Consider the following 18,703-nt stretch of genomic DNA (forward strand, 5'->3'; position numbering starts at 1 on the left):
TTCTCTTTAAAGTCACTTTAAGCACCTTCTAAACCTCATTTTGCATCGTCTCATTCTCTTTAAAGTCACCTTAAGCACCTTCTAAACACCATTTTGCATCGTCTCATTCTCTTTAAAGTCACCTTAAGCACCTTCTAAACCTCATTTTGCATCGTCTCATTCTCTTTAAAGTCACTTTAAGCACCTTCTAAACACCATTTTGCATCGTCTCATTCTCTTTAAAGTCACTTTAAGCACCTTCTAAACCTCATTTTGCATCGTCTCATTCTCTTTAAAGTCACCTTAAGCACCTTCTAAACACCATTTTGCATCGTCTCATTCTCTTTAAAGTCACTTTAAGCACCTTCTAAACCTCATTTTGCATCGTCTCATTCTCTTTAAAGTCACTTTAAGCACCTTCTAAACCTCATTTTGCATCGTCTCATTCTCTTTAAAGTCACTTTAAGCACCTTCTAAACCTCATTTTGCATCGTCTCATTCTCTTTAAAGTCACTTTAAGCACCTTCTAAACCTCATTTTGCATCGTCTCATTCTCTTTAAAGTCACATTAAGCACCTTCTAAACACCATTTTGCATCGTCTCATTCTCTTTAAAGTCACTTTAAGCACCTTCTAAACCTCATTTTGCATCGTCTCATTCTCTTTAAAGTCACCTTAAGCACCTTCTAAACACCATTTTGCATCGTCTCATTCTCTTTAAAGTCACTTTAAGCACCATCTAAACACCATTTTGCATCGTCTCATTCACTTTTAAAGCACTTTAAGCACCTTCTAAACACCATTTTGCATCGTCTCATTCTCTTTAAAGTCACTTTAAGCACCTTCTAAACCTCATTTTGCATCGTCTCATTCTCTTTAAAGTCACTTTAAGCACCTTCTAAACCTCATTTTGCATCGTCTCATTCTCTTTAAAGTCACCTTAAGCACCTTCTAAACCTCATTTTGCATCGTCTCATTCTCTTTAAAGTCACTTTAAGCACCTTCTAAACACCATTTTGCATCGTCTCATTCTCTTTAAAGTCACTTTAAGCACCTTCTAAACACCATTTTGCATCGTCTCATTCTCTTTAAAGTCACTTTAAGCACCTTCTAAACCTCATTTTGCATCGTCTCATTCTCTTTAAAGTCACTTTAAGCACCTTCTAAACACCATTTTGCATCGTCTCATTCTCTTTAAAGTCACTTTAAGCACCTTCTAAACACCATTTTGCATCGTCTCATTCTCTTTAAAGTCACCTTAAGCACCTTCTAAACCTCATTTTGCATCGTCTCATTCTCTTTAAAGTCACCTTAAGCACCTCCTAAACACCATTTTGCATCGTCTCATTCTCTTTAAAGTCACTTTAAGCACCTTCTAAACACCATTTTGCATCGTCTCATTCTCTTTAAAGTCACTTTAAGCACCTTCTAAACCTCATTTTGCATCGTCTCATTCTCTTTAAAGTCACTTTAAGCACCTTCTAAACCTCATTTTGCATCGTCTCATTCTCTTTAAAGTCACTTTAAGCACCTTCTAAACACCATTTTGCATCGTCTCATTCTCTTTAAAGTCACTTTAAGCACCTTCTAAACACCATTTTGCATCGTCTCATTCTCTTTAAAGTCACCTTAAGCACCTTCTAAACCTCATTTTGCATCGTCTCATTCTCTTTAAAGTCACCTTAAGCACCTTCTAAACACCATTTTGCATCGTCTCATTCTCTTTAAAGTCACTTTAAGCACCATCTAAACACCATTTTGCATCGTCTCATTCACTTTTAAGGCACTTTAAGCACCTTCTAAACACCATTTTGCATCGTCTCATTCTCTTTAAAGTCACTTTAAGCACCTTCTAAACCTCATTTTGCATCGTCTCATTCTCTTTAAAGTCACTTTAAGCACCTTCTAAACCTCATTTTGCATCGTCTCATTCTCTTTAAAGTCACTTTAAGCACCTTCTAAACCTCATTTTGCATCGTCTCATTCTCTTTAAAGTCACTTTAAGCACCTTCTAAACCTCATTTTGCATCGTCTCATTCTCTTTAAAGTCACTTTAAGCACCTTCTAAACCTCATTTTGCATCGTCTCATTCTCTTTAAAGTCACTTTAAGCACCTTCTAAACCTCATTTTGCATCGTCTCATTCTCTTTAATGTCACCTTAAGCACCTTCTAAACCTCATTTTGCATCGTCTCATTCTCTTTAAAGTCACCTTAAGCACCTTCTAAACACCATTTTGCATCGTCTCATTCTCTTTAAAGTCACTTTAAGCACCTTCTAAACACCATTTTGCATCGTCTCATTCTCTTTAAAGTCACTTTAAGCACCTTCTAAACCTCATTTTGCATCGTCTCATTCTCTTTAAAGTCACCTTAAGCACCTTGTAACTGACGTAGGAAACCTCCTACGCAGCGACCAGCACCGGTGCGGAACCCCGAGCTGGCCAGTTCGAAGATACCAAAGTTTCTTTCTTTAGCCCGGAGGAGCCCTCCGACTAATAACTGAGCCTTCTGATCTTGTTGAAATGCTGCTTTATTGCCTAAATGCTATCCCTTAAATACTAATTTATTGCTGATTCTTCAGCTTCCTATTACATGCGCGTGGCTCCACGCGCCCGGTGATCGCGGCCGTTGCGCGTGGAGGCATCATATTTTGGCCGATCGCGGCCCATCATTCTGGTCCGCCGTTGCGCGTGGAGACATCATATTTTGGCCGATCGCGGCCTTTCATTCTGGTCCGCCGTTGCGCGTGGAGGCGCAATATGAAACTTCCTGGTCGCGACCTTTGCTTGCGCGTGTTGCGTCGGCAACATCCCCGCCCCCGTAACTTCTCGTAGAGGGGTTACAATTGAGATTCTTGTACTTGTGGAATGAACGGGGGAGGGCGTATTGGTAGGTCTCTTTTCAGATTGATTGTACACACTATGGTTAGCGGTATGATGCAGAGAAGGGCTAAGATTCCTACGATTATTAGATAGTCCTTAGTTTTGCTCGACGTTTGTTCGCTTGGGTAGTGAGACGGCAATGTCTTAAGAGGTTTAAAATATGTTTTATATACTTCATTGCTTTTTACCAATACCGATCGTATCTCTATACTTCTAGTTTCTATCTTACATGTAGGTGATAGTGTTATAATAGCTGCGTTGTAAGGCGGAGTAGTAATCGTTCCATTACAATTTAGTAGTATTTCCTGAGGTCGGTCTGCGTAGTAGAGGACCTTATTGGGCTGATTTAGTGGAACGAAGTTTGTAAAGTTAGGTTTTAGGTGGATAGTTGTGCAAAGATTTGTAGATTTCAAATGAAGAAGTACTGCAGCGGCACAGTCCGCTTCCTTGTTGATAATTGTTTTTTCTGATAGGTAGTGCGTAGCGTTAATCCGCTTTATCTTATTCGGGTATACAAAATAATTATTGGTATTAATTGCTATGCGAGTTTTCGCAATGTTAATCATTGTAAGGTTTTTAAAGTTCGGTACGGGGATTATGTCAAATATTTGAAATTTGTCCGTTTCTACTGCTAAGTGTTTCATGTGTAGTATAATTTCCCCCTCTATTAACTCTTTCCCTATCAACGATGCTTGCTCTAATGCGATCTCATGGTCCACGTTAATTCTGATGTCCTTTATTGTGTCTAATTCGCTTAATTGACTTAAAGGATCTATTTTAAGAGATTGATATCTATTCACTATATTTTGTACCAGTGTGATACCTATCATTAACGTTTCTTCTACGAACTTATTTAGCGTCTTCTTCTTACTTTCGTTAGACTCTTTTTTTAACCTTGAAATGCCTTCACTTATCATCAAGATTTTCTCACCCACTTCGCGCATTGCTTGCTTATGCTCCTTATTCTTGTCTTCTAACTTGTTAGCTAATTTGGCCATCTTTTGATCCTGGGTTGATCTCAGCAGAGCGAGTTGTTCGTCTACCTCGTTACCGCCGAAAAGGAAATCTTTTAAGATACCGAACACCCCGCCACTTCGTCTTACTCTTATTTTTATATTTTCCCGTATGAGAGTTACTGCGTAGTCGCACTCTTCATTTAGTGCGCTCCTAAGGCGATGAATCCTCGAGTCGTTATTATCAATAGAATTTAAGACATTATTTATTTCGTTCTGCAACTGCCGAACGATTTGTGAATCGTTCGCTGGGTACATGCGGGTATGAAATTTGGTCTCCCATACCCCTCTGAGATTATTCAATGTTCCTATATGGTCGAAAAAGATACCGGGTTCGGGAATGGGTGTGATCTTTAATGCCGCTATTGCGGTTGCTCCCAGTAACATTAACACCCAGGCACCCATGTTGTTGGTCTAATCTTTCTTCTCTTGGTTGTAGTTCGTTCTCGTAGTTCTTGGGCCTTTGCCTTTATCTTTTCGGTATCAATCGGTTTCTTTTGTCCCCACGCCGGGATATGTTTTCCCCGGTTATCGTTGGGTGGATTCTGTATGTTCTTTTCTTTTACTGATTCTTCCCCCACTGGACCTAAGTCCAATACAGCTAGTTTTATGGCGGGCTTATGGTACTCTGTTGCCCCTACCCTTATTTTTGCTGATCTCACCTGACCGTCTTTCCCCGGGAATATCTCGGTAACTCTTCCTTTCAGCCACTTTCCCGTCCGGCTCTCGTCGGGGAAAACCACAACGTCTCCGACTTTAAGTGGCTTTGTCGGGTCGATCCACTTGTCCCGTTTTGCTAATTTTGGCAGATATTCGTTAATCCAGCGTTCCCAATAGCGACGCGATATGGCTTGAACTGTTTTCCAGTTGTTTCTGTCAACTAACTCCTCAGAAGGTGTTGGCTCAGCTTCCCCGGAGCACCCTATTAAAAAGTGAAATGGTGTCAATGCCTCGTCGTCTTCTTTGCTGATCGGTATGTGGGTCAGCGGCCTATTGTTTATGATATATTCGATTTCGGCTAGAATTGCCCTAAGAACTGGTTCTTTATAGTTTTGATTGCTGGGAAGGAGACTCTTGACCTCCCTTACGATTCTTTCCCAAGCTCCTCCGAAGTGGGGAGCTCCTGGCGGGTTGAAGTTCCATTTTATGCCTTCTACCGCTCCTTGCTCGATGAGTCTCTTCATTTGGTTATTGGCACCAACAAAATTGGTACCGTTGTCACTGTAAATATTCAATATTTTACCTTTTCTGTGTTGCATTGTGCGCAAACACATCAGGAAGGTGTTCGCGCTTATATCGTTAACCAAGTCTAAATACGTAGCGCGTGTTGTTAGGCAAGTAAATACTACCCCCCACCTCTTTTCGGTACGTCTGCCAATCGTTACGTTGAATGGGCCAAAATAGTCAACCCCTGTGTGCGAAAAGGGCTTTTTGAATGCTGCCATTCGACATTCTGGCAGTGAGGCCATCTGTGGTGGTGAAGGCCGGGCCGCTTGGTTTTTGCATTGTTGACATTTTCTGGTAACTTCCTTGAGCGCGGCTCTAAGGTCTATAATCCAGAAACGTTGACGGATCGCTGCTATAACGGCTTCATGTTTTTTATGTAGAAATTTGTTGTGGTAGTAGTTTACGACTAACTCAGTTATCTTGTGTTTCTTAGGGAGGATAATTGGTTTAATTGCTTCCTCCGGCAAGTAGTGCGCCTCCCCCAGGCGACTTCTTACTCGCAATATGCCATCTTCAAGATATGGATTGAGCGACCTGATAGAGCTGTGTCTAGGGATTGGTTTGTTTAATGTTAGGTTGGTCACCTCTTCTTCAAATGATTCCCACTGAGCCTTTTTCAATAATAAGATTTCGGCAGTCGTCCACATTTCGCAATCTAATATTTGCGTGTAAGGTTCACGTTTGACTTTGTGTTGCAGCTTTTTGATATAGCACAGCCAAATCGCTAGCGCCTTTTTCAAGCGCACCCATGAGGAGCACCACTGGATCGAGATGATTTCGAAGTCATCCCTTTTAAATGTTTTGATAACGTGCACCGGCTTGAGGTCTTCATACGTTACGAATGGTTGCGGTTTACGGGGAATGATTTCCTGCTTTAGGAAGGCCGGTCCCTCGAGCCATAGCGACGGGCCCTTTTTCTCTTTCGTAGCTTCGTCAGCGGGATTGCTTCCTGAGGCCACCCATTGCCACTGATTTTTATTTGTGGTCTCTAGAATTTCGCCTATGCGCAGCGCCGTGAATTGTTTGAATTTTCGCGCTTCGCTGCTGATCCACCCAAGCACAGTGGTGGAGTCGGTCCAATAGTACACATCATCGATCGTTATTCTTAATTCCTTTTTAGTGGCTTCGGTGAGCCTGGTGCCTAATACTGCGGCCTGAAGTTCGAGCCGCGGGATAGATAGCGGTTTCTTAGGAGCGACCCTTGATTTGGCGCAGATAATGTTTATGTAAATACCATGCTGGTAGATGCTTCGCAGGTATATTATTGCTGCGAATGCCTTTTCGGAGGCATCGACAAATGTGTGCAGCTCTCTTCGGCAATCCCCCCTTGCCTTTGCATAGGGTCTAGATATTTTGATTTGTTCAACGTCTTTAATCCTGGTTAGCCACCTTTCCCATTGGCCTTGCAAGGCGACTGGGAGTTTGTCGTCCCAGCCTATCATTGATCTCCATAAATCTTGCATGAGAATTTTTGCCTCTGTGGTATAGTGAGCGACTAATCCCAAAGGATCGTATATCTTCATTATGGTCGATAGTACCATTCTTTTGGTGATATCTTTTACGTTGACTTTGGGTAGTTTTAGCACATACCTAAACTCATCGGATTTCCTATCCCATAACAGGCCAAGAACCTTCTCGGAGGTTTGACTGTTGGTTCCGATGTCTAGTAGTGTGTTTTCTGACAGTCTATCTGCAGGAATGGTACTCTCCAGCTCTTTATTGTTGGTAATGAAATTTCGAAGGAAGAAGTTCGCTCTATTGTGGATCTCGCACACCTCCTGAATAGTTCGAACGGCCGTTTCGAGATCTGGAAAGCTGTCCAAGTAATCATCTACATAGTGATTTCGCACTATTGCTTCTGCTGCTTCTGGATATTTTTCTTGGAACAGTTCCGCGTTTTGATTTTTTACATATTGGGCACATGCTGGGGAACACGTGGCCCCGAACATCATGACTTGCATGACGTACACTTGTGGCACCATGTCGGGTGAGCCCCTGAACAAGAATCTTTGGGCGTATTGATCTTCATGCCGTATTTTGATTTGGTGGAACATCTCTTTGATGTCACCTGTGCAGCCAATTGGGTGCTCGCGGAACCTGATCAGCACGCCTATAAGTGAGGTCGTTGCATCTGGTCCGGTTAGTAAGTGTGAGTTAAGAGATTTACCATTGTTCTTTGCCGCAGCGTCAAAGACCAATCTTGGTTTCGGCGGAACTTTGTTGGCGTTTATGGTTGCGAAATGAGGAAGATAGTATATTTTTGGATTATCCTCTAAAAGTTCTTTCACCGTGGCCTTGCGTGCATACCCTTTCGCGACGTAGTCAGCTATTGTTTGATGGTACCATTGTTTCAAGAATTCGTCTTTCTCCATCTTGCGTTCCTGTGACTTTAGTCTCATTACTGCTTGCCCGTAGCTGTTCGGCATTCGGGTTCCTTCTTCGCGCCATAACAGACCGATTTCATATCGGTCGTCACGGTATGCTAATGTTTTTTCCATTATTTCTAAAGCCTTCTTATTTTCGGTTGCAATTGGGGTTTCGCACGGTTTTACCCCGAATCCCTCCGTGGTAAAGAATTCATGCATCATTTTTTCCATCTTCATATGTTCTTCGCTTGCTACATCGGTTATTGTAAAAACGGGGTTAATATTTCTGTCGTTTGCTTGATCACCTCCTATAATTGTCCAACCGAGCCGTGTTTTTTGTGCGATGGGTTGGTTAGGTCGCCCAGATCGATAACTCACGCTTTGGGTGTAAAATGCGTGGGGTATGCCCAACAAGAGTGTTGGCCTTGCATTTTTGTAGCTCGCCAGGTTGATGCGAGAAAAGTGTTTATATGCCCGCTTTAGTGCCTCGGCATCGACTGACTGCATAGGGAGCTCGAGCTTTTGGACCGAGCGAACGTTTGCAATGTCAAAAAGTCGATTGTTTGGACCCTTGATTTTAAATGATACTATTTGACTCGCTGGCTCGCACTGCGTATCGCCGTTTGTCCAGCAGAGTTTTAGCGGTGCCTTGGGTCCCGATACCTTTAACTCTTCTCTGATGTCATTTAGAACGAGACTGGTGCTCGATGCAGGATCTATTAATGCAAATGTTTTAACCTGACCAATTTTTGAATACAGTGTTACGGGAATTATCTGGTAGAATAATTCTTCATTCACTCGGTGGTGATTGATGCGAGCGGAATCGATTTGTGGCGTGTCCTTATATGCATGGAGAATGTTGTGGTGTCTACGACCACACCCTTCTACCCTGCACTGCGGCGGAGCTCTACAATCTCCTGCCTTGTGGTTGTTAAATTTGCAGCAGTTTGCGCAGATTTTATTTTGGTTTACTATGCGCCACCGTTGTTCTACCGATTGGTTTAGTAGTTTTCTGCATTTGGCGGTTTCGTGAGGTTTATTACAAATTAGGCAGGATCGACCTCTTTCAGTTGCGTTGTAGCGAACATGAGCGTACAAGCTCTGTGGTCTCGCTTGCTTCGTAAACCCACCTTCACTTGCGGCTAGCACTGTTGCTAACTCTTCTGAGGGTTCCAGCCATTTGGCCAGATCCGTTAGGGTTAAGTTCGAATGCCCCTCTTCCTCATTGTTTTTGTTTGGAAGTGTGCTTTTTATCCATTCGTGCCGAAGCTCTATGGGTAGTCTAGCAACGAGGTCATTTAGAAGCCTCTGGTCATTTAGATAACTTCCCTGGCCCAGTAGCATCATGTTGTCAATGAGGTTGTGGAGTGCGTTTGTAAACTCCAGAAAATTTGAAGGGCGTTCCATTGTTATGTTCTTTACTGCGAGTAGCTCCCGCAGCAAAGATTTGTAAATGTTTTCCGTGTTCCCATATATCCTCTCGAGCCTAGCCATTATTAGCGGAACATTTGCTGGATTGAGCATCAATCCGCTGACTGCTCGCAGCGCTTCCCCCTTGAGATGTTTTTGCAGTCTGTTTAAATTTTCTAAATTTGAAAATTTTCCGACTCGCGATGTTTCATCATAACTTTGTTTGAATCGCGGCCATACTTTGTAATCTCCCGCAAATTCGGGGAGTTCTATCAAATTTCCTTTTGATGAAGATGGCCACGCTTGCACCATCTTTTCAATGCTCGTGACGAGACGATCAATTTCGGAGGGGGGTTCGGAATCTTTGTTCTTTTCCTTTTTTAGCGTTTCCGTTAATAGTTCTAATTCCCTTTCATGCGGATCTTGTTCGTCTTCGGACGTCTCTTTGGCCCTCTCAATTTCCATGTCCCTTATTATTTTCTCTGCCTTCAAAAGTGCCTGTTGCAATATTTCTTTCTCTTTTTCTGCTTTTTCTTTAGCTTGTTCTGCTTTTTCTTTTGCTAGTTCTGCTTTTTCTTTTGCTATTTCAGCTTTTGCTTTAGCCGCTTCGGCCTTGTCTTTCACCCGTTCGGCCTTTTCTTTTCCCGCCGTTGTATCTTTCAGCAAACGTTCTCCTTGCATCACTGCTTGCCTTAGGGCTTCTGAATTTTGCATGTCCTCCTCACACCTTGGACAAATATAGTCCTTGGGGGCACTTTTCAATCCTAAGCACTCAAGGTGTAACCATCGGTCGCAACATGAGCAAATCGCTAGCTTTCCCCACTCATCTTTGTTGGTACACAACTTACAGTGACCATTAGGATTAGGTTTATACTCCATTTTTAGCTACTTTTGTTACTTACTTTGTTTGCCTCGGAGGTGGTAGTGGCTACGCCAACGCCTTCGCCCGCTGCGCCGGCAATCGTCCGTTTGCTCAGCTCAGCTGATTTCCTCGCGGCGCTCGTATGACTACCCTGCCGCCGCCGTTCCTCTGGGGGTGTCTGCCACGGCTTCCGGGGTTGACTACCTCGTGGTCCGTCCGACCGACTGCTGCGTCCGCCCGTCTCAGGTTTCGTTCGCCTTCCCTCTGGGGTTGTCTTCCACGGCTTCCGGGGTCGGCTGCCTCGTGGTCCGTCCGACCGACTGCCGCGTTCGTCCTTCTCAGGTTTCGTCCACCGTTCACCGACTTCGTCCACCTCCGCGTCGTTCTGCCACCGTCTCTTGTTTTGTTCGACTGTCGATGCGTTTTTCTCTGCTCTCTGTTTTCACTCGCTGTTCACTGCCGCGTATTTGGGTGTTCGCGGCAGCTGTCACAGGTGTTCCGCGCAAGTTGGGAATCGGGTATTGCACGTGATTCCTCTTGGGGACACTTTTGGGTTATCACTTTTTCTTTGTAGTGTTACCTGTGCCCAGCGTTCAACTTCTAATTGCTTCACTTTACTCGTGGTGCACTTTTTATGCTTTGTGCTTCGATTATTTGCGCGCGTTTCTCTTTTTCTCTATGCGCTTCTTCTTCTCTGTGGCACTATGCACTTCTGTTTCTTGGCGTTATGCTTGTTCACGAACTTTTTTCGATCACTGCGCGCGTAGGTTCTTTATTTGTGTGCTTATTTGCGTACTTTTTGTGCACTTCTACTCGAGCGTTTTGTCACCGATCGACACACACTTTTAGATAACGTAAAGAAACTTGGATTCCTCTCTGGAGCCACCATTTGTAACTGACGTAGGAAACCTCCTACGCAGCGACCAGCACCGGTGCGGAACCCCGAGCTGGCCAGTTCGAAGATACCAAAGTTTCTTTCTTTAGCCCGGAGGAGCCCTCCGACTAATAACTGAGCCTTCTGATCTTGTTGAAATGCTGCTTTATTGCCTAAATGCTATCCCTTAAATACTAATTTATTGCTGATTCTTCAGCTTCCTATTACATGCGCGTGGCTCCACGCGCCCGGTGATCGCGGCCGTTGCGCGTGGAGGCATCATATTTTGGCCGATCGCGGCCCATCATTCTGGTCCGCCGTTGCGCGTGGAGACATCATATTTTGGCCGATCGCGGCCTTTCATTCTGGTCCGCCGTTGCGCGTGGAGGCGCAATATGAAACTTCCTGGTCGCGACCTTTGCTTGCGCGTGTTGCGTCGGCAACACACCTTCTAAACACCATTTTGCATCGTCTCATTCTCTTTAAAGTCACTTTAAGCACCTTCTAAACCTCATTTTGCATCGTCTCATTCTCTTTAAAGTCACTTTAAGCACCTTCTAAACACCATTTTGCATCGTCTCATTCTCTTTAAAGTCACTTTAAGCACCTTCTAAAGACCATTTTGCATCGTCTCATTCTCTTTAAAGTCACTTTAAGCACCTTCTAAACACCATTTTGCATCGTCTCATTCTCTTTAAAGTCACTTTAAGCACCTTCTAAACACCATTTTGCATCGTCTCATTCTCTTTAAAGTCACTTTAAGCACCTTCTAAACACCATTTTGCATCGTCTCATTCTCTTTAAAGTCACTTTAAGCACCTTCTAAACCTCATTTTGCATCGTCTCATTCTCTTTAAAGTCACCTTAAGCACCTTCTAAACACCATTTTGCATCGTCTCATTCTCTTTAAAGTCACTTTAAGCACCTTCTAAACCTCATTTTGCATCGTCTCATTCTCTTTAAAGTCACTTTAAGCACCTTCTAAACCTCATTTTGCATCGTCTCATTCTCTTTAAAGTCACTTTAAGCACCTTCTAAACACCATTTTGCATCGTCTCATTCTCTTTAAAGTCACTTTAAGCACCTTCTAAACCTCATTTTGCATCGTCTCATTCTCTTTAAAGTCACTTTAAGCACCTTCTAAACACCATTTTGCATCGTCTCATTCTCTTTAAAGTCACTTTAAGCACCTTCTAAACCTCATTTTGCATCGTCTCATTCTCTTTAAAGTCACTTTAAGCACCTTCTAAACCTCATTTTGCATCGTCTCATTCTCTTTAAAGTCACTTTAAGCACCTTCTAAACCTCATTTTGCATCGTCTCATTCTCTTTAAAGTCACCTTAAGCACCTTCTAAAGACCATTTTGCATCGTCTCATTCTCTTTAAAGTCACTTTAAGCACCTTCTAAACACCATTTTGCATCGTCTCATTCTCTTTAAAGTCACTTTAAGCACCTTCTAAACCTCATTTTGCATCGTCTCATTCTCTTTAAAGTCACTTTAAGCACCTTCTAAACCTCATTTTGCATCGTCTCATTCTCTTTAAAGTCACTTTAAGCACCTTCTAAACACCATTTTGCATCGTCTCATTCTCTTTAAAGTCACTTTAAGCACCTTCTAAACCTCATTTTGCATCGTCTCATTCTCTTTAAAGTCACCTTAAGCACCTTCTAAACCTCATTTTGCATCGTCTCATTCTCTTTAAAGTCACTTTAAGCACCTTCTAAACCTCATTTTGCATCGTCTCATTCTCTTTAAAGTCACTTCAAGCACCTTTCAAACCTCATTTTGCATCGTCTCATTCTCTTTAAAGTCACCTTAAGCACCTTCTAAACACCATTTTGCATCGTCTCATTCTCTTTAAAGTCACTTTAAGCACCTTCTAAACACCATTTTGCATCGTCTCATTCTCTTTAAAGTCACTTTAAGCACCTTCTAAACACCATTTTGCATCGTCTCATTCTCTTTAAAGTCACTTTAAGCACCTTCTAAACCTCATTTTGCATCGTCTCATTCTCTTTAAAGTCACTTTAAGCACCTTCTAAACACCATTTTGCATCGTCTCATTCTCTTTAAAGTCACTTTAAGCACCTTCTAAACACCATTTTGCATCGTCTCATTCTCTTTAAAGTCACCTTAAGCACCTTCTAAACCTCATTTTGCATCGTCTCATTCTCTTTAAAGTCACCTTAAGCACCTTCTAAACACCATTTTGCATCGTCTCATTCTCTTTAAAGTCACTTTAAGCACCTTCTAAACACCATTTTGCATCGTCTCATTCTCTTTAAAGTCACTTTAAGCACCTTCTAAACCTCATTTTGCATCGTCTCATTCTCTTTAAAGTCACTTTAAGCACCTTCTAAACCTCATTTTGCATCGTCTCATTCTCTTTAAAGTCACTTTAAGCACCTTCTAAACCTCATTTTGCATCGTCTCATTCTCTTTAAAGTCACCTTAAGCACCTTCTAAACACCATTTTGCATCGTCTCATTCTCTTTAAAGTCACCTTAAGCACCTTCTAAACCTCATTTTGCATCGTCTCATTCTCTTTAAAGTCACTTTAAGCACCTTCTAAACACCATTTTGCATCGTCTCATTCTCTTTAAAGTCACTTTAAGCACCTTCTAAACCTCATTTTGCATCGTCTCATTCTCTTTAAAGTCACCTTAAGCACCTTCTAAACACCATTTTGCATCGTCTCATTCTCTTTAAAGTCACTTTAAGCACCTTCTAAACCTCATTTTGCATCGTCTCATTCTCTTTAAAGTCACTTTAAGCACCTTCTAAACCTCATTTTGCATCGTCTCATTCTCTTTAAAGTCACTTTAAGCACCTTCTAAACCACATTTTGCATCGTCTCATTCTCTTTAAAGTCACTTTAAGCACCTTCTAAACCTCATTTTGCATCGTCTCATTCTCTTTAAAGTCACTTTAAGCACCTTCTAAACACCATTTTGCATCGTCTCATTCTCTTTAAAGTCACTTTAAGCACCTTCTAAACCTCATTTTGCATCGTCTCATTCTCTTTAAAGTCACCTTAAGCACCTTCTAAACACCATTTTGCATCGTCTCATTCTCTTTAAAGTCACTTTAAGCACCTTCTAAACACCATTTTGCATCGTCTCATTCTCTTTAAAGTCACCTTAAGCACCTTCTAAACACCATTTTGCATCGTCTCATTCTCTTTAAAGTCACTTTAAGCACCTTCTAAACCTCATTTTGCATCGTCTCATTCTCTTTAAAGTCACTTTAAGCACCTTCTAAACCTCATTTATCATCGTCTCATTCTCTTTAAAGTCACTTTAAGCACCTTCTAAACCTCATTTTGCATCGTCTCATTCTCTTTAAAGTCACTTTAAGCACCTTCTAAACCTCATTTTGCATCGTCTCATTCTCTTTAAAGTCACCTTAAGCACCTTCTAAACACCATTTTGCATCGTCTCATTCTCTTTAAAGTCACTTTAAGCACCTTCTAAACACCATTTTGCATCGTCTCATTCTCTTTAAAGTCACTTTAAGCACCTTCTAAACCTCATTTTGCATCGTCTCATTCTCTTTAAAGTCACCTTAAGCACCTTTCAAACACCATTTTGCATCGTCTCATTCTCTTTAAAGTCACTTTATGCACCTTCTAAACCTCATTTTGCATCGTCTCATTCTCTTTAAAGTCACCTTAAGCACCTTCTAAACCTCATTTTGCATCGTCTCATTCTCTTTAAAGTCACCTTAAGCACCTTCTAAACCTCATTTTGCATCGTCTCATTCTCTTTAAAGTCACTTTAAGCACCTTCTAAACACCATTTTGCATCGTCTCATTCTCTTTAAAGTCACCTTAACCACCTTCTAAACACCGTTTTGCATCGTCTCATTCTCTTTAAAGTCACTTTAAGCACCTTCTAAACACCATTTTGCATCGTCTCATTCTCTTTAAAGTCACTTTAAGCACCTTCTAAACCTCATTTTGCATCGTCTCATTCTCTTTAAAGTCACTTTAAGCACCTTCTAAACCTCATTTTGCATCGTCTCATTCTCTTTAAAGTCACCTTAAGCACCTTCTAAACCTCATTTTGCATCGTCTCATTCTCTTTAAAGTCACCTTAAGCACCTTCTAAACACCATTTTGCATCGTCTCATTCTCTTTAAAGTCACTTTAAGCACCTTCTCAACACCATTTTGCATCGTCTCATTCTCTTTAAAGTCACTTTAAGCACCTTCTAAACCTCATTTTGCATCGTCTCATTCTCTTTAAAGTCACCTTAAGCACCTTCTAAACACCATTTTGCATCGTCTCATTCTCTTTAAAGTCAATTTAAGCACCTTCTAAACCTCATTTTGCATCGTCTCATTCTCTTTAAAGTCACCTTAAGCACCTTCTAAAGACCATTTTGCATCGTCTCATTCTCTTTAAAGTCACCTTAAGCACCTTCTAAACACCATTTTGCATCGTCTCATTCTCTTTAAAGTCACTTTAAGCACCTTCTAAACCTCATTTTGCATCGTCTCATTCTCTTTAAAGTCACTTTAAGCACCTTCTAAACACCATTTTGCATCGTCTCATTCTCTTTAAAGTCACTTTAAGCACCTTCTAAACCTCATTTTGCATCGTCTCATTCTCTTTAAAGTCACCTTAAGCACCTTCTAAACCTCATTTTGCATCGTCTCATTCTCTTTAAAGTCACCTTAAGCACCTTCTAAACCTCATTTTGCATCGTCTCATTCTCTTTAAAGTCACTTTAAGCACATTGTAAACCTCATTTATCATCGTCTCATTCTCTTTAAAGTCACTTTAAGCACATTGTAAACCTCATTTATCATCGTCTCATTCTCTTTAAAGTCACTTTAAGCACATTGTAAACCTCATTTATCATCGTCTCATTCTCTTTAAAGTCACTTTAAGCACCTTCTAAACCTCATTTTGCATCGTCTCATTCTCTTTAAAGTCACTTTAAGCACCTTCTAAACCTCATTTTGCATCGTCTCATTCTCTTTAAAGTCACTTTAAGCACCTTCTAAACACCATTTTGCATCGTCTCATTCTCTTTAAAGTCACTTTAAGCACCTTCTAAACCTCATTTTGCATCGTCTCATTCTCTTTAAAGTCACCTTAAGCACCTTCTAAACCTCATTTTGCATCGTCTCATTCTCTTTAAAGTCACTTTAAGCACCTTCTAAACCTCATTTTGCATCGTCTCATTCTCTTTAAAGTCACTTTAAGCACCTTCTAAACCTCATTTTGCATCGTCTCATTCTCTTTAAAGTCACTTTAAGCACCTTCCAAACCTCATTTTGCATCGTCTCATTCTCTTTAAAGTCACTTTAAGCACCTTCTAAACACCATTTTGCATCGTCTCATTCTCTTTAAAGTCACTTTAAGCACCTTCTAAACACCATTTTGCATCGTCTCATTCTCTTTAAAGTCACTTTAAGCACCTTCTAAACCTCATTTTGCATCGTCTCATTCTCTTTAAAGTCACTTTAAGCACCTTCTAAACCTCATTTTGCATCGTCTCATTCTCTTTAAAGTCACTTTAAGCACCTTCTAAACCTCATTTTGCATCGTCTCATTCTCTTTAAAGTCACTTTAAGCACCTTCTAAACTTCATTTTGCATCGTCTCATTCTCTTTAAAGTCACTTTAAGCACCTTCTAAACCTCATTTTGCATCGTCTCATTCTCTTTAAAGTCACTTTAAGCACCTTCTAAACACCATTTTGCATCGTCTCATTCTCTTTAAAGTCACTTTAAGCACCTTCTAAACCTCATTTTGCATCGTCTCATTCTCTTTAAAGTCACTTTAAGCACCTTCTAAACCTCATTTTGCATCGTCTCATTCTCTTTAAAGTCACTTTAAGCACCTTCTAAAGACCATTTTGCATCGTCTCATTCTCTTTAAAGTCACTTTAAGCACCTTCTAAACCTCATTTTGCATCGTCTCATTCTCTTTAAAGTCACTTTAAGCACCTTCTAAACCTCATTTTGCATCGTCTCATTCTCTTTAAAGTCACTTTAAGCACCTTCTAAACACCATTTTGCATCGTCTCATTCTCTTTAAAGTCACTTTAAGCACCTTCTAAACCTCATTTTGCATCGTCTCATTCTCTTTAAAGTCACCTTAAGCACCTTTTAAACCTCATTTTGCATCGTCTCATTCTCTTTAAAGTCACCTTAAGCACCTTCTAAACACCATTTTGCATCGTCTCATTCTCTTTAAAGTCACTTTAAGCACCTTCTAAACACCATTTTGCATCGTCTCATTCTCTTTAAAGTCACTTTAAGCACCTTCTAAACCTCATTTTGCATCGTCTCATTCTCTTTAAAGTCACTTTAAGCACCTTCTAAACACCATTTTGCATCGTCTCATTCTCTTTAAAGTCACTTTAAGCACCTTCTAAACCTCATTTTGCATCGTCTCATTCTCTTTAAAGTCACTTTAAGCACCTTCTAAACACCATTTTGCATCGTCTCATTCTCTTTAAAGTCACTTTAAGCACCTTCTAAACACCATTTTGCATCGTCTCATTCTCTTTAAAGTCACCTTAAGCACCTTCTAAACCTCATTTTGCATCGTCTCATTCTCTTTAAAGTCACCTTAAGCACCTTCTAAACCTCATTTTGCATCGTCTCATTCTCTTTAAAGTCACTTTAAGCACCTTCTAAACCTCATTTTGCATCGTCTCATTCTCTTTAAAGTCACCTTAAGCACCTTCTAAACACCATTTTGCATCGTCTCATTCTCTTTAAAGTCACCTTAAGCACCTTCTAAACCTCATTTTGCATCGTCTCATTCTCTTTAAAGTCACCTTAAGCACCTTCTAAACACCATTTTGCATCGTCTCATTCTCTTTAAAGTCACTTTAAGCACCTTCTAAACACCATTTTGCATCGTCTCATTCTCTTTAAAGTCACTTTAAGCACCTTCTAAACCTCATTTTGCATCGTCTCATTCTCTTTAAAGTCACTTTATGCACCTTCTAAACACCATTTTGCATCGTCTCATTCTCTTTAAAGTCACTTTAAGCACCTTCTAAACCTCATTTTGCATCGTCTCATTCTCTTTAAAGTCACTTTAAGCACCTTCTAAACACCATTTTGCATCGTCTCATTCTCTTTAAAGTCACTTTAAGCACCTTCTAAACCTCATTTTGCATCGTCTCATTCTCTTTAAAGTCACTTTAAGCACCTTCTAAACCTCATTTTGCATCGTCTCATTCTCTTTAAAGTCACCTTAAGCACCTTCTAAACACCATTTTGCATCGTCTCATTCTCTTTAAAGTCACTTTAAGCACCTTCTAAACACCATTTTGCATCGTCTCATTCTCTTTAAAGTCACCTTAAGCACCTTCTAAACACCATTTTGCATCGTCTCATTCTCTTTAAAGTCACTTTAAGCACCTTCTAAACCTCATTTTGCATCGTCTCATTCTCTTTAAAGTCACCTTAAGCACCTTCTAAACCTCATTTTGCATCGTCTCATTCTCTTTAAAGTCACTTTAAGCACCTTCTAAACCTCATTTTGCATCGTCTCATTCTCTTTAAAGTCACTTTAAGCACCTTCTAAACACCATTTTGCATCGTCTCATTCTCTTTAAAGTCACTTTAAGCACCTTCTAAACACCATTTTGCATCGTCTCATTCTCTTTAAAGTCACTTTAAGCACCTTCTAAACACCATTTTGCATCGTCTCATTCTCTTTAAAGTCACTTTAAGCACCTTCTAAACCTCATTTTGCATCGTCTCATTCTCTTTAAAGTCACTTTAAGCACCTTCTAAACACCATTTTGCATCGTCTCATTCTCTTTAAAGTCACTTTAAGCACCTTCTAAACACCATTTTGCATCGTCTCATTCTCTTTAAAGTCACCTTAAGCACCTTCTAAACCTCATTTTGCATCGTCTCATTCTCTTTAAAGTCACCTTAAGCACCTTCTAAACACCATTTTGCATCGTCTCATTCTCTTTAAAGTCACTTTAAGCACCTTCTAAACCTCATTTTGCATCGTCTCATTCTCTTTAAAGTCACTTTAAGCACCTTCTAAACCTCATTTTGCATCGTCTCATTCTCTTTAAAGTCACCTTAAGCACCTTCTAAACA

The 18,703-nt window shown here is 40.7% G+C and overlaps 1 protein-coding gene across 1 annotated transcript; it reads right to left on the reverse strand.

Annotated features, from left to right (window-relative positions):
- Positions 1-5,598: 5,598 nt before the first annotated feature.
- Positions 5,599-7,500, reverse strand: LOC131271145 (uncharacterized; the record flags this gene model as incomplete). The annotated part of the gene is made up of 2 exons (XM_058272531.1): positions 6,692-7,500; positions 5,599-6,301 (listed from the first exon to the last, which is right to left on the reverse strand). Coding segments are annotated over exons 1-2 (1,512 nt in total), but the record flags the coding sequence as incomplete, so codon positions are not given.
- Positions 7,501-18,703: the final 11,203 nt, after the last annotated feature.

The sequence above is a fragment of the Anopheles coustani genome, unplaced genomic scaffold (assembly GCF_943734705.1).
Source record: "Anopheles coustani unplaced genomic scaffold, idAnoCousDA_361_x.2 U_36, whole genome shotgun sequence".
In the NCBI taxonomy this organism is placed as follows: Eukaryota; Metazoa; Arthropoda; class Insecta; order Diptera; family Culicidae; genus Anopheles; species Anopheles coustani.